The sequence below is a fragment of the Hordeum vulgare genome, chromosome 3H (genome assembly GCF_904849725.1).
Source record: "Hordeum vulgare subsp. vulgare chromosome 3H, MorexV3_pseudomolecules_assembly, whole genome shotgun sequence".
In the NCBI taxonomy this organism is placed as follows: domain Eukaryota; kingdom Viridiplantae; phylum Streptophyta; class Magnoliopsida; order Poales; family Poaceae; genus Hordeum; species Hordeum vulgare.
The window spans coordinates 88,322,040-88,333,392 of NC_058520.1; the positions used below are offsets into that span (position 1 = coordinate 88,322,040).

General features: G+C 45.5%; 3 protein-coding genes across 4 annotated transcripts; 1 reads left to right on the forward strand and 2 right to left on the reverse strand.

Moving 5' to 3' along the window:
* Positions 1-40: 40 nt before the first annotated feature.
* On the reverse strand, positions 41-1,110 carry LOC123443090. The gene is made up of 3 exons (XM_045119340.1): positions 924-1,110; positions 587-841; positions 41-502 (listed from the first exon to the last, which is right to left on the reverse strand). The coding sequence occupies exons 1-3, from the start codon at positions 1,009-1,011 to the stop codon at positions 348-350; spliced, it is 498 nt and encodes a 165-aa protein (XP_044975275.1). The 5' UTR covers positions 1,012-1,110; the 3' UTR covers positions 41-347.
* A 121-nt stretch (positions 1,111-1,231) lies between these two features.
* LOC123443088 (pentatricopeptide repeat-containing protein DOT4, chloroplastic) lies at positions 1,232-4,800 on the forward strand. Its single transcript, XM_045119337.1, has one exon. The coding sequence runs from the start codon at positions 1,337-1,339 to the stop codon at positions 4,583-4,585; it is 3,249 nt and encodes a 1,082-aa protein (XP_044975272.1). The 5' UTR covers positions 1,232-1,336; the 3' UTR covers positions 4,586-4,800.
* Positions 4,801-5,016: 216 nt separating this feature from the next.
* On the reverse strand, positions 5,017-9,125 carry LOC123443089 (WD repeat-containing protein 53). Of its 2 annotated transcripts, XM_045119338.1 has the most exons (11): positions 8,749-9,034; positions 7,733-7,829; positions 7,566-7,627; positions 7,411-7,467; positions 7,184-7,240; positions 6,866-6,922; positions 6,687-6,729; positions 6,459-6,536; positions 5,864-6,194; positions 5,647-5,794; positions 5,017-5,498 (listed from the first exon to the last, which is right to left on the reverse strand). In XM_045119338.1, exons 1-11 carry the CDS (start codon positions 8,893-8,895, stop codon positions 5,409-5,411), a joined length of 1,167 nt encoding a protein of 388 aa, XP_044975273.1. In that variant the 5' UTR covers positions 8,896-9,034; the 3' UTR covers positions 5,017-5,408. The 2 variants fall into 2 exon arrangements, with proteins under 2 accessions (XP_044975273.1, XP_044975274.1); XM_045119339.1 differs by lacking the exon at positions 5,017-5,498 and having other exon boundaries at positions 5,654-5,783; positions 8,749-9,125.
* Positions 9,126-11,353: the final 2,228 nt, after the last annotated feature.

Here is an 11,353-nt window from a genome sequence, read left to right on the forward strand (position 1 = left end):
CTGCAAAAGGGAAAAACAAATTGAAGGCATGCTACACAGGTATCGTAAGGTGGGTTGAAATTCAGAAACTTGACGATACGAAAATGAAAGCAACAAAACTACTCCCTCTGTACTTCCCAACTACAATTATTTAGGTAGGGAGGGAGTACAAACAGACCATGCAAAGGATAGATGCAAGAAAACAATGCAGACCTAGTGTCCAACTGCAGAGCTTCTGCCTCTTTGGAAGATACTGTATCTAACAAAGAAAACAACAGACGCAAGAAAAGTCGATTGTAAGCTGCACCAATTGGGCCAAACAGCCAGCACTGGCGTCTGCCTGTTCCTATCTCGGAGAGGAAGGCTTGTTAATTATCAGACGACCAGGCACCCCTCAGACGATCAATCAGCTCCCCTTTCTTCAGCTTGGAGTAACCTCTCATCCCCCTCTCCCTCGCCATGTCCCTCAGCTCAGGCACCTTCATGTCCTCCAAATTTGGCTGCCCGTCTTGGTGCAGTTCCTCTGAAAGCAAGCACAAGCCACGCACCGATGATGGTTCAGAACAAAGGAAACATGATTATTTTCATCCTGATGTTGTTAAGTTACCGTATGGTTGCATCTTCGTGCCAGCCTCTTCGAGCGTGTCAGCCGGCGACGACGGCTTCCTCGTCCTCCCGGGCGCCTTGGGCGAGTCCCTGGCAATGGCGGCCTGGATGGCCCCGAAGAATTCTATGAGCTCTTCTTTGCTGTGCTTCTTGACCGCCATTCTTGAAGGTGAGTACCCGTTGGCTTCTGCTCTGACCGTCAATGAAGATGAGCACGGTAGAGAACCCCGTCGTGGAGCGCGATGGAGAACAATATCTGCAGGTGCTACCAAAATCAGCACTACAGACTTCACCGGCGAGGCGGTGAACGCAAAGAGCGTAAACACATTGACAATCACCTCTTTGGAGAGCAAATGATCCGGGGAAGATGACTTTTTGTAGAGGATTGCGAGAGATTTGGTGATGCTGCATGAGAATTGCTCCCATTTCTTCTCTCTTCTTCCTCTGCCAAAGAACCGAAGCTGACCTCCTTGCTGTTCTCTAATGGAGTGAGAGTTGCGCTCTAACTCTGTGACTGTGAGTGCTCTATCCTCTTTCTCAGCCACACGGAGATGGTAAATGATCCAGGCATCGGGACTTTACGTAAACACCCTCATTAGAAAATGAGGACTCTTTTAGCATGTGTCATCTTGCCAGTTTTCTGGAATTTGAGGGGGCAAATGGCCAAAGAAGCAGCCTAATCCAGAAAGCTATCCACTGACCAAACTACGACGACAGCGCGAATTTCGCGGCAAAATTTTGAACTCCTCCCATGGCGACGCCCCCAGCCGCCTCCATTTCCAGCCACCTCCGAGCCCCGCCGCCATGGCCGCCTCCCAGGAGCACCAGCCAGAGAGCGCGGGTTCGGTGTAGCGTCCTCGCACCGTCGGGCCAAGTCTTGGAGGCGGCCGCCTCTCCTAGAGGCACCGAGAAATCGCCAAACTGGCCCCCGAGTTCCGACGTGAACCTGCAGATTCAGAGGCTGTGTCAGTCGGGTGACTTGGCCGATGCTTTGCGGTTGCTCGGCTCGGACGGGGTCGATGACCGGAGCTACGGCGCCGTCCTCCAGCTCTGCTCGGAGATGAGGTCGCTGGAGGGCGGGAAGAGAGCCCATTTCCTGGTTCGTGCGTCTGGCCTTGGAATAGATGGAACGGACAGTGTTCTCGGCCAGAAATTGGTGCTGATGTACTTGAAGTGTGGGGACTTGGGGAGTGCAAGGAGGGTGTTCGACGAAATGCCTCAAGTGAGCGATGTGCGTGTTTGGACCGCTCTGATGAGCGGTTATGCCAAGGCCGGTGATTTACGAGAAGGTGTGCTGCTGTTTAGGAAGATGCACTGCTGCGGGGTTCGACCGGACGCGTACACCATTTCCTGCGTCTTGAAGTGCATTGCTGGTCTAGGCAGTATCGCGGATGGCGAGGTAGTTCATGGGTACCTTGTGAAGTTGGGTTTTGGCTCGCAGTGTGCAGTTGGAAATGCATTGATGGCTCTGTACTCAAGGTGTGGCTGTAACGAGGATGCTTTGCGGGTCTTTGAAGGAATGCCTCAGCGGGATGCTATTTCTTGGAATTCTGTGATCAGTGGATGCTTTGCAAATGAATGGCACGGCAGGGCTGTTGAGCATTTGAGCGAAATGTGGTTTGAAGGCCTGGAGATCGATTCAGTGACGATGCTCAGCGTTTTGCCTGCGTGTGCTGAATTAGGTTACGAGCTTGTTGGAAGAGTGATTCATGGATACTCTGTGAAAACTGGATTACTGTGGGAGCTTGAGTCTTTGGAGAGAGGAGTTGATGACAATCTGGGATCCAAATTGGTGTTCATGTATGTGAAATGTGGAGAACTGGACTATGCACGGAAGGTATTTGATGCAATGTCATCGAAAAGCAACATACATGTGTGGAATCTACTGATGGGTGGGTATGCAAAGGTTGGTGAATTTCAAGAAAGCCTATTTCTTTTTGAGAAAATGCATGACAGTGGAATTGCCCCGGACGAGCACACCGTTTCATGCCTTGTAAAGTGCGTCACTAGTTTGTATAGTGCTAGGGATGGCCTGGTGGTTCATGGGTATCTTTTGAAGTTGGGTTTTGGTGCACAGTGTGCAGTTTGCAATGCAATGATATCATTCTATGCGAAATCCAACATGACTGAAGATGCAATCTTGGTGTTTGATGGAATGCCTCATCGAGATGTCATTTCTTGGAATTCTATCATCAGTGGCTGCACTTTCAATGGATTACACAGCAAAGCGGTTGAGCTATTTGTAAGAATGTGGTTACAAGGACAGGAGTTGGATTCAGCTACATTGTTAAGTGTTTTGCCTGCTTGTGCACAGTTGCGCCATTGGTTTCTAGGGAGAGTGGTTCACGGGTACTCTGTGAAAACTGGATTGGTAAGTGAGACGTCTCTTGCTAATGTTCTTCTCGATATGTACTCAAATTGCTCAGACTGGCGTAGCACCAATAAGATATTCAGGAACATGGATCAGAAAAACGTTGTCTCATGGACAGCAATAATTACGAGTTATACCAGGGCTGGTCTTTTTGACAAGGTGGCTGGGTTATTGCAAGAAATGGCACTAGAAGGTATCAGACCAGATACCTTTGCGATTACCAGTGCTCTTCATGCTTTTGCTGGTAATGAATCGCTGAAAGATGGCAAATCCGTCCATGGATATGCCATCAGAAATGGAATGGAGAAAGTTCTTCCTGTGACCAATGCGCTGATGGAAATGTACGCGAAATGCGGAAATATGGACGAAGCAAGGTTGATTTTTGATGGCGCAGCGAGTAAGGATATGATATCATGGAATACACTGATAGGAGGCTACTCCAGGAATAATCTTGCCAATGAAGCGTTCAGTTTGTTCACTGAAATGCTGCTCCAGTTCACACCTAATGCCGTGACCATGACCTGCATCCTTCCTGCCGCGGCAAGCCTTTCATCCCTTGAGCGAGGCAGAGAGATGCACACATACGCCCTACGAAGAGGGTACTTGGAAGACGATTTCGTAGCCAACGCCCTCATGGACATGTATGTTAAGTGTGGTGCATTGCTGCTAGCTCGACGGCTGTTTGACAGGTTGAGCAGCAAGAATCTCATCTCATGGACCATCATGGTAGCGGGGTATGGCATGCATGGCCGTGGCAGGGACGCCATTGCGCTCTTCGAGCAGATGAGGGCCAGTGGCATCGAGCCAGACGCAGCCTCTTTCAGTGCCATACTGTATGCTTGCAGCCATTCAGGCCTAAGAGACGAGGGATGGAGATTCTTTGACGCAATGCGTAGGGATCACAAAATAGAGCCCAGGCTGAAGCACTACACCTGCATGGTTGACCTACTAACCAACACCGGCAATTTGAGGGAAGCTTACGAGTTCATCGAGTCGATGCCAATCGAGCCAGATTCAAGCATATGGGTCTCATTGCTGAATGGATGCAGAATTCACAGGGATATCAAGCTTGCAGAGGAGGTGGCAGAGAGGGTCTTCGAACTGGAACCTGAAAACACCGGGTACTATGTCCTTCTTGCCAACATATATGCTGAGGCCGAGAGATGGGAGGCTGTAAGGAAGCTCAGGAACAAGATCGGTGGTCGAGGGCTCCGGGAGAAAACTGGCTGCAGCTGGATTGAGGCCAGGGGTAGGGTTCAGGTCTTCGTCGCGGGCAACCGGAATCATCCACAAGGGGCGAGGATCGCGGAGTTCCTGGATGAAGTTGCCAGAAGAATGCAGGAAGAAGGCCATGACCCGAAGAGGAGATATGCTCTGATGGGCGCTGATGACGCAGTGAACGGCGAATCACTATGCGGTCACAGCTCGAAGCTCGCCGTCGCCTTTGGGGTGTTGAATCTGTCGGAAGGGCGCCCGATCCGCGTGACAAAGAACTCGAGGGTTTGCACTCACTGCCACGAGGCCGCCAAGTTCATATCCAAGATGTGCAGCAGGGAGATCATATTGAGGGATTCCAACAGGTTCCATCATTTTGAACAAGGCAGGTGCTCTTGCAGAGGTTACTGGTAACAGCACCAGTGCTATGTGATAGTAATTAGTGAATCGGCTTGCCAGCTGCAGTATGTTCATAGCTGTTGCTAGAAATACGAGCATGTAATATCTCTGTATCACAATCAAAACGTATGGGGAAATGATTTTGGCCCAGATATTTTCGCGCAGGATTCTCCCACAGAATCTGCGTTGGGATCCTGTGAAAATCAATAGGTGCATTCTCCTATCTGAAACGTTTTGGTTTGAGCAAGTTGTACACGATCTTGAGAATTCAGGTTTGGGGACGATTTTGAATTGCACTAGGATTCTCCAGAAGTCTACCAGGATCCCCGAAACAAAATCGAGTTCTTCTGTTTGTTGATTTTCCAAAGAAAAATCTGCTTAAAAGAACTGGGCCTTTGTAAGAAACAACAGTTCCAATTCTACGAAATCATAAGGAAACCAAAAGATTTAAGCACATTTCACCATCTTTGATGAACTGCCGACACAAACCCAAGATGAACTGCCGACACAAACCCAATCATTCGATACTGAAACCATACATTTATAATGCCAACACAACGAAGATATACATGTCTATCCTAGCACCTAGCAGCACATCAAAGTACAAAATTTCAGTACCGCATAATTTTTGTCTCGTTACGAACAATAGTTTCTGCAGAGCCTCTTAAGTCGTATATATGCCATTTGAGCTGTCATTTCACCAGGTCTAGCTGCAGCTGGCTTAGGTTCATATGAAGAAGAGACAGGAGTCAGGGCAAACATGGCACTGATGACCAGAGAACATGTTGTGTCATATCACAGAAAACTGTCCATAACGCAAAGCCGCACATTTCTCCATCTATGGGAAATTATATACTTTGACCACCTTGGATGTGTCGCATACAATCAGGTTATCTGAATCAGTTGGGGCAGTGCACAACCAATTTACCTGATAATATAGATCAGATGTCAGTATTATGCCTAGAAATTTCAATGGCATAGTAACTAACAAAGTTTACTATATCTATATGTATTGGTGTTGTTAGTGCCATATCAAAAGACAATAGTTAAAACAAAATTGAAGGTCTAGTTATGACCTTTTTCTTCACATCAATATCCAACACCAATTCACTATTGCTGTTTGTTTCAGGAGAAAATCCTTTGGACCAATCCCATACTTTGAGTGATGAGTCGTTACCACCCGAAACAAGGAACTTTCCCTTCTCACCAAACGCTGAAAATGCTCTGTTAAGCGGCTAATTAGTGAAACAGTGAGATAATCAAGGAATACAGAAACAGCATAAACGGACTTACACACAGGAGACAGCTGCAGTATGGCCACCCATTGAGTAATCAAAATGGATCCTTCTCCCTTGACATTGATTATTGCTCCCATCCCCAAGATCAGTTATTTTTGAGCTCATGGTCGAACCCCCTGCCCGAGAAGGGCCTCTTGATTTTGCAGGAGCCAATTCATATTCTAGATCAACTACATCAACAGCACCGTCCCCCCTTGCAACGGCACAAACTTTGTACAACCCTCCTAAAATGCCCCCTTCAGAAACTGCTACTGAGTGAACGAAAGCAGGGTTGAAACATTGCCCTGTACTACCCGAAGAACTGCTATTTTGCAATTCAGGTGATCCTGGCATTCAACAGAAATACGTTTACAACAGAGCTTACAACTTTTCAAGGAATTAACAGATATTTTCCTACTACGTAAACCAACTAGCGCGACTCTTCTTTATAGTACACATAAGAGCTGCATTTAATATGCCTAAAGCAAGTTTCATGAGGTTTACTAGGAACTGTTAGGATGCATCACTATCAGAACAAGGCATAAGTATCAGTTTGGAAAAGCACAAGCAATATAAGCTGTGTACAAGATTTTAATAGAAGAATTAAGTACCATAATCAATAGAAAATAGTGTTCGCCCTTTGGAGAAATCCCACACAGCAAGCTTTGAGTCGAGGCCACCAGTAATTACTGCCAAATCAAGACGATAATGCATTTAAAATAACATATCATTGATAGACATATAACAGTTCTTCCCTTGTCAGTTGCAAAATAAAGGAAGAAGCAGGAGCAAATAAAAGTGTCAAATAGAACAAAGAAAAAGTGAACAATAGCAATAACCTGTCCAAGGTCTCCAAGGAATGAATTGTACGCTGCTGCAAATCTGTTGAAGTGTTGCTAAGGAAGACAGGTTGCAGGGCAATGGAAACATTAAACTGGGAATAATAATACCCAAAACAAAACTTAAACATTGATATTTGATGAAAAGGTATGCATTTATCCAGACCAAATAAGGATACACTTGTGTGGGCTTCCCTCAATCTTTTGTACAAGCACTTTTGAGTGGTATTGACAATCTGTGAGAGGAATGGTCAAACTTATGAAGAGTGAATAAATTATCATGCCAAAGAAGTCAAAACTTATTTCATACAAGTTTCTTCAGCTTGAAGATACTAGAGCACCCAAAAGCCTAGATCTAAAGTTATCCAACAATCCCCTTGCTATTCTAATTTATGTTCTAATTCTTCTTGGTTCTAAGTAAGCAGACCTATATATAAAGCCAGTACTTTTGAACCTAAAACGGTTTAATTTTATTATTTCAAAAAGATCTTCTATACCTTAACATCCCCACTGTCATCTGCAGCAGCAAGAAAGCCTTTAGAACTGACAGCAATCTGCATAAAATGTGGAATTCTTAGAATCTACCCTTGCTGGACACAGTTAAATGTTAGTATCAGGCCAAAGGGCCTAAGTTCCAGTAATAAGAGAAAATTCACAATTACAGCATATTTTACACCGTAATAAAAGGACTAAAAGGAGTGGTGTTGCAGATAGCACAAAATACCTGGTTGATTTCATCTCTATTGTAGGTATATGTCTCCAGTGGCTTTGATTGAGATCCCTGCAAGAAAACTACTTTAATCATATTCCGTGTGAAAACCAAAGCAAAAGTCACAACTTCAAACTGCGGATACAAATATTAAGTGAGTGCTTACTTACCATACGAATATCAAAGGACAAAATTTCATTTCCAGCCGATACATATACATGGTCTTCATTTCCTATCAAATGAAAAGTTGAAAACAAATGACATTAAAGCGTGTGAAATTTGCACATCCCACACAAAAGGGGATGAACTCTTGAGATGTTTGGAGGGCATTATTGACCTGATTTAAAACAGAGGGAAGAAATAGGTTTATTTGCTGCCTCAATGGTCAAGAGCACATCTTTGGTGCGCAAATCAAACCAGCAAAGACATCCATCCTAAGGTGACAGAATAAGCTATTAGAAGTTTAGAACATGAGAGATTACCGAAGGGCAGAAACATCAGAATTACCAAGTAGTGCGAAATTATATGCCTAAGGTTTTTCGCAGTGTTGAATAAACATTAGCAACTTATCATTGTAATTTCTGTAGAGATGGAAAGAAGACCTACATAAGGAAATAACCTATTCGCCTGGGTGCATAATACCAGTACCTTTACAAAATATTCTAGTGCCGCGTGCCATTTCTCATCTCAGCTTACTGGTACTTTCTACTGAGCATAAATCAATGCCAATTTTTCCGTGTGAGGCGAATGCTGAGAAATTCATTGTGTGGTACTGAACTGAAACGGCACCATGTAGTCATAGTAGCATGAGACCATGAAAAAGGTCATTGGATGTTCAAAATCTGTTATCCTGGCACTACTTCACAAGGGCATTGCATTCTGTACAATAGTAAAATGCTAGCCATGAGATGTAGTCCAGTTAATCCTGCAGCAACGAGCTCAATATGCATCCAGGAAGCGAGAACATCACTTGGCTGCATAGTTTTCCTTCCCAGTGCGGCAGTGTCCAAATTAGCTCAACCGCTTCCTGCTAAAGCTCAAGGAGCGCCACATCAAAGCCCCCACTGAAAAAACCAATGCGAAGCAACTGGATTCCATTGACAACACGGAATTGCACTGCTGCAGCATTACAGAAAAGCAGCAGGCGGGCCACGAGATACGGTCACTATACCAGCCAGCGCCCACGAGGTGTTCGACCAGTGTCCCAACCGAGAGAAACCATGCCACAACTAGGGGCAGCGCGAGGACGGCCGCCACAGGCTACAGGGTGTTACGCGAGGCCATGGAACGGGGTAAGACCTTCTTCTTGGAGAAAGATCAGAGGCTGGGAGCGAGTAGAATAGAAGCGTGTACCTCGCCGGAGGACGCGACGACGCCCGGGCGGGCCGAGGACGCTACGCAGCAGGTGACGGCGCCCTTCTTGTGCCCCCGCAGCCGCCGGGGCTTCCGCTCCATCGATGTCGCCGCCGGCGCCGCCGCCACCGTTTCTGTCTCGGACATGGCGCGCGTGGCCGGTGAAGACGCGAGGCTTTCTCTTCCCCCCTGACCCTTGTCGTCGGCGCTCACCCAGGCTGAGAAAGCACGGCACGGGTGCGCGTGACCCGTTCGATTGAAATATGAACGGTCTAGATGAGATCCTCGCTCGTTTATTTCAGACAGACTAGTAGGGCATACCCCCACCCTAGAAACAGCGGCTCGTGCCGGAGCTGCTTCCGTTCCACCACCCAAGTCCGGCGACTCCGCCGGCGAGTTTCCATAGGAGAACGCGGACCCTAAACGAAAGTAGTAGAGTCAACGGACGGTAACACGGGAGCCGACCATCTAACCATGTTCGCATAAATTTCAAACAAAATCTAAACAAGTCAGACGATTTTCATTTATATCAAAACACATTCATTATATTTTTAACATGTTTTATTAAATTTAAGCATCAAATAGTTAACCTGGTCTAAATCTTTAGGAGCATATGTCCTCTAATCTTTGTTGTTTCCATGTCCGGCATTCTTGACGGTTGTAAGCCACGGGGAGTGAAGACACAAATCACCAACAAGGAAGAATAAAACATGTGTCAAAGACCGTCCCACATGGGACACGAGGTGCCGTCATCTTCCATGTCCTATTCATTCACATTGGATGTACCAATGTCATGTTAAAGAAGTTATCATCGTACTCGAAGCATACTTCAAAGGACTTGTGGATTTGACATGTTTTCTTTATTCAGGAGACTTTATCATGGGAAAGCACCATCGTGCAATTACGTCGTGTGCTTCGGAAGCGGCTCGAGAAGGAGTCCGGATGAATGAGTTCATGTCCGATCTAGGTGTGGTTCCTAGTGCATCGTATCCCATAACTATCTTTTGATGACTACATTGATGCCATTGTCATTGCCAAGGAGCCTCGGTTTCACAAGAAAACTAAGAATATCAAATGTCATTTCAACTCTATTCGTGACTACGTCAAGGAAGGAGACATGAAGACTTGCAAAGTTTATACGAATCTGAATGTTGCCGACTCGTTAACTAGACTTCTTCCACGAGCAAAACATGATTAACACCAGGACTTCATGGTGTTAGATTCATAACAATTCAAACTAGATTATTAACTCTAGTGTAAGTGGGAGACTATTGGAAATATGCCCTGGAGGCGGTAATAAAGTTGTTATTATCATATTTTCTTGTTCTTGATAAGTGTTTATTCTCCATGCTATAATTATATTAACCAAAAACTCGATACATGTATGGATACATAAACAAACATTGTGTTCCTAGTGAACCTCTACTACACTAACTCGTTGATTAAGATTTATTAACCATAGACATGAGTTGTCATGTTATAGCGAGATCACATCATTAGGAGAATGATGTGATGAATAGACTCACTCGTAAGCTTAGCATATGATCGCGTCACTAAGTTCAAATTGCTATTGCTTTCTTAATATCAAGTCTCTATTCCTTAGACTATGATATCACACCACTCCCTAATACCGGAAGAATGCTTTGTGGGTATCAACCGTCACTTCGTAACTGGGATCATAAAGGTGTTTTTCATGTATCTCGGAAGGTACTAATTGGGTTGTGTGGATTGCGACTGGGATTTGTCACTCCATATGACAGAGAGATATCTCTTAGCTGTCTTAAGTAGCTTGCAAGCATGTGACTAGTGTGTTTAGTGACAGACATCTTGTATTACGGAATGAGTAAAGAGAACTTGTCGGTAACGAGATTGGACTAGATATATATGGCGATACCGACGATCGAACCCCGGGAAAGTAACATATCTCCACACAAAGGGTTGTGTACGGGACTATTTGAATCCTCGACGTCATGGTTCAAAACAATAAAGATCTTTCTTGAATATGTGGGACTCATTGTGGGCATTCAGGTCCCGCTATTGATTATTGATTAGAGAGTTGTCTTGATCATGTGTGCATGTTCCCGAACCCGTAGTGTCACACACTTAATGTTCGGTAAAATTAGGGTAGTAATGAGATATTCATGATGGTGAGACCAAATATAGTTCAGAGTCTCGAACGGGATCCAGAATATCAGGAGGAGCTTTGGAATGGTCCGAAGACAAAGTTTCATATAGGAAAGTGTTTTTCAGAGTCCTAAAAGTGTTTTATTCTTTTCCGGTATTTGTATGGGGAGATTCTAGAAAAATCCGGGAGTCCACCAGTGGGGCCCACCTGCCCCGAAGGGCCCACACGGACCCAAGGGAGGCGCACCAGCCCCCTTGGCCCATGCGCATAGGGGAAACCCCAGCCCCACAATATGGAAGGGTGAGGGAAGACCCCTGATGACGAGATGATGTATATACTTCTCGCACCTCGTTACTTACCCCAAGTGGAAGGTTGAGATGTCGTCAACGGCAAGTTTTCCCTTACACGGGAACTGTAAGTTTTATCGAACCAGGCCTAGGATCAACAAGTAGGTGTCTTACACCCTCGCGCTAGCAGAAG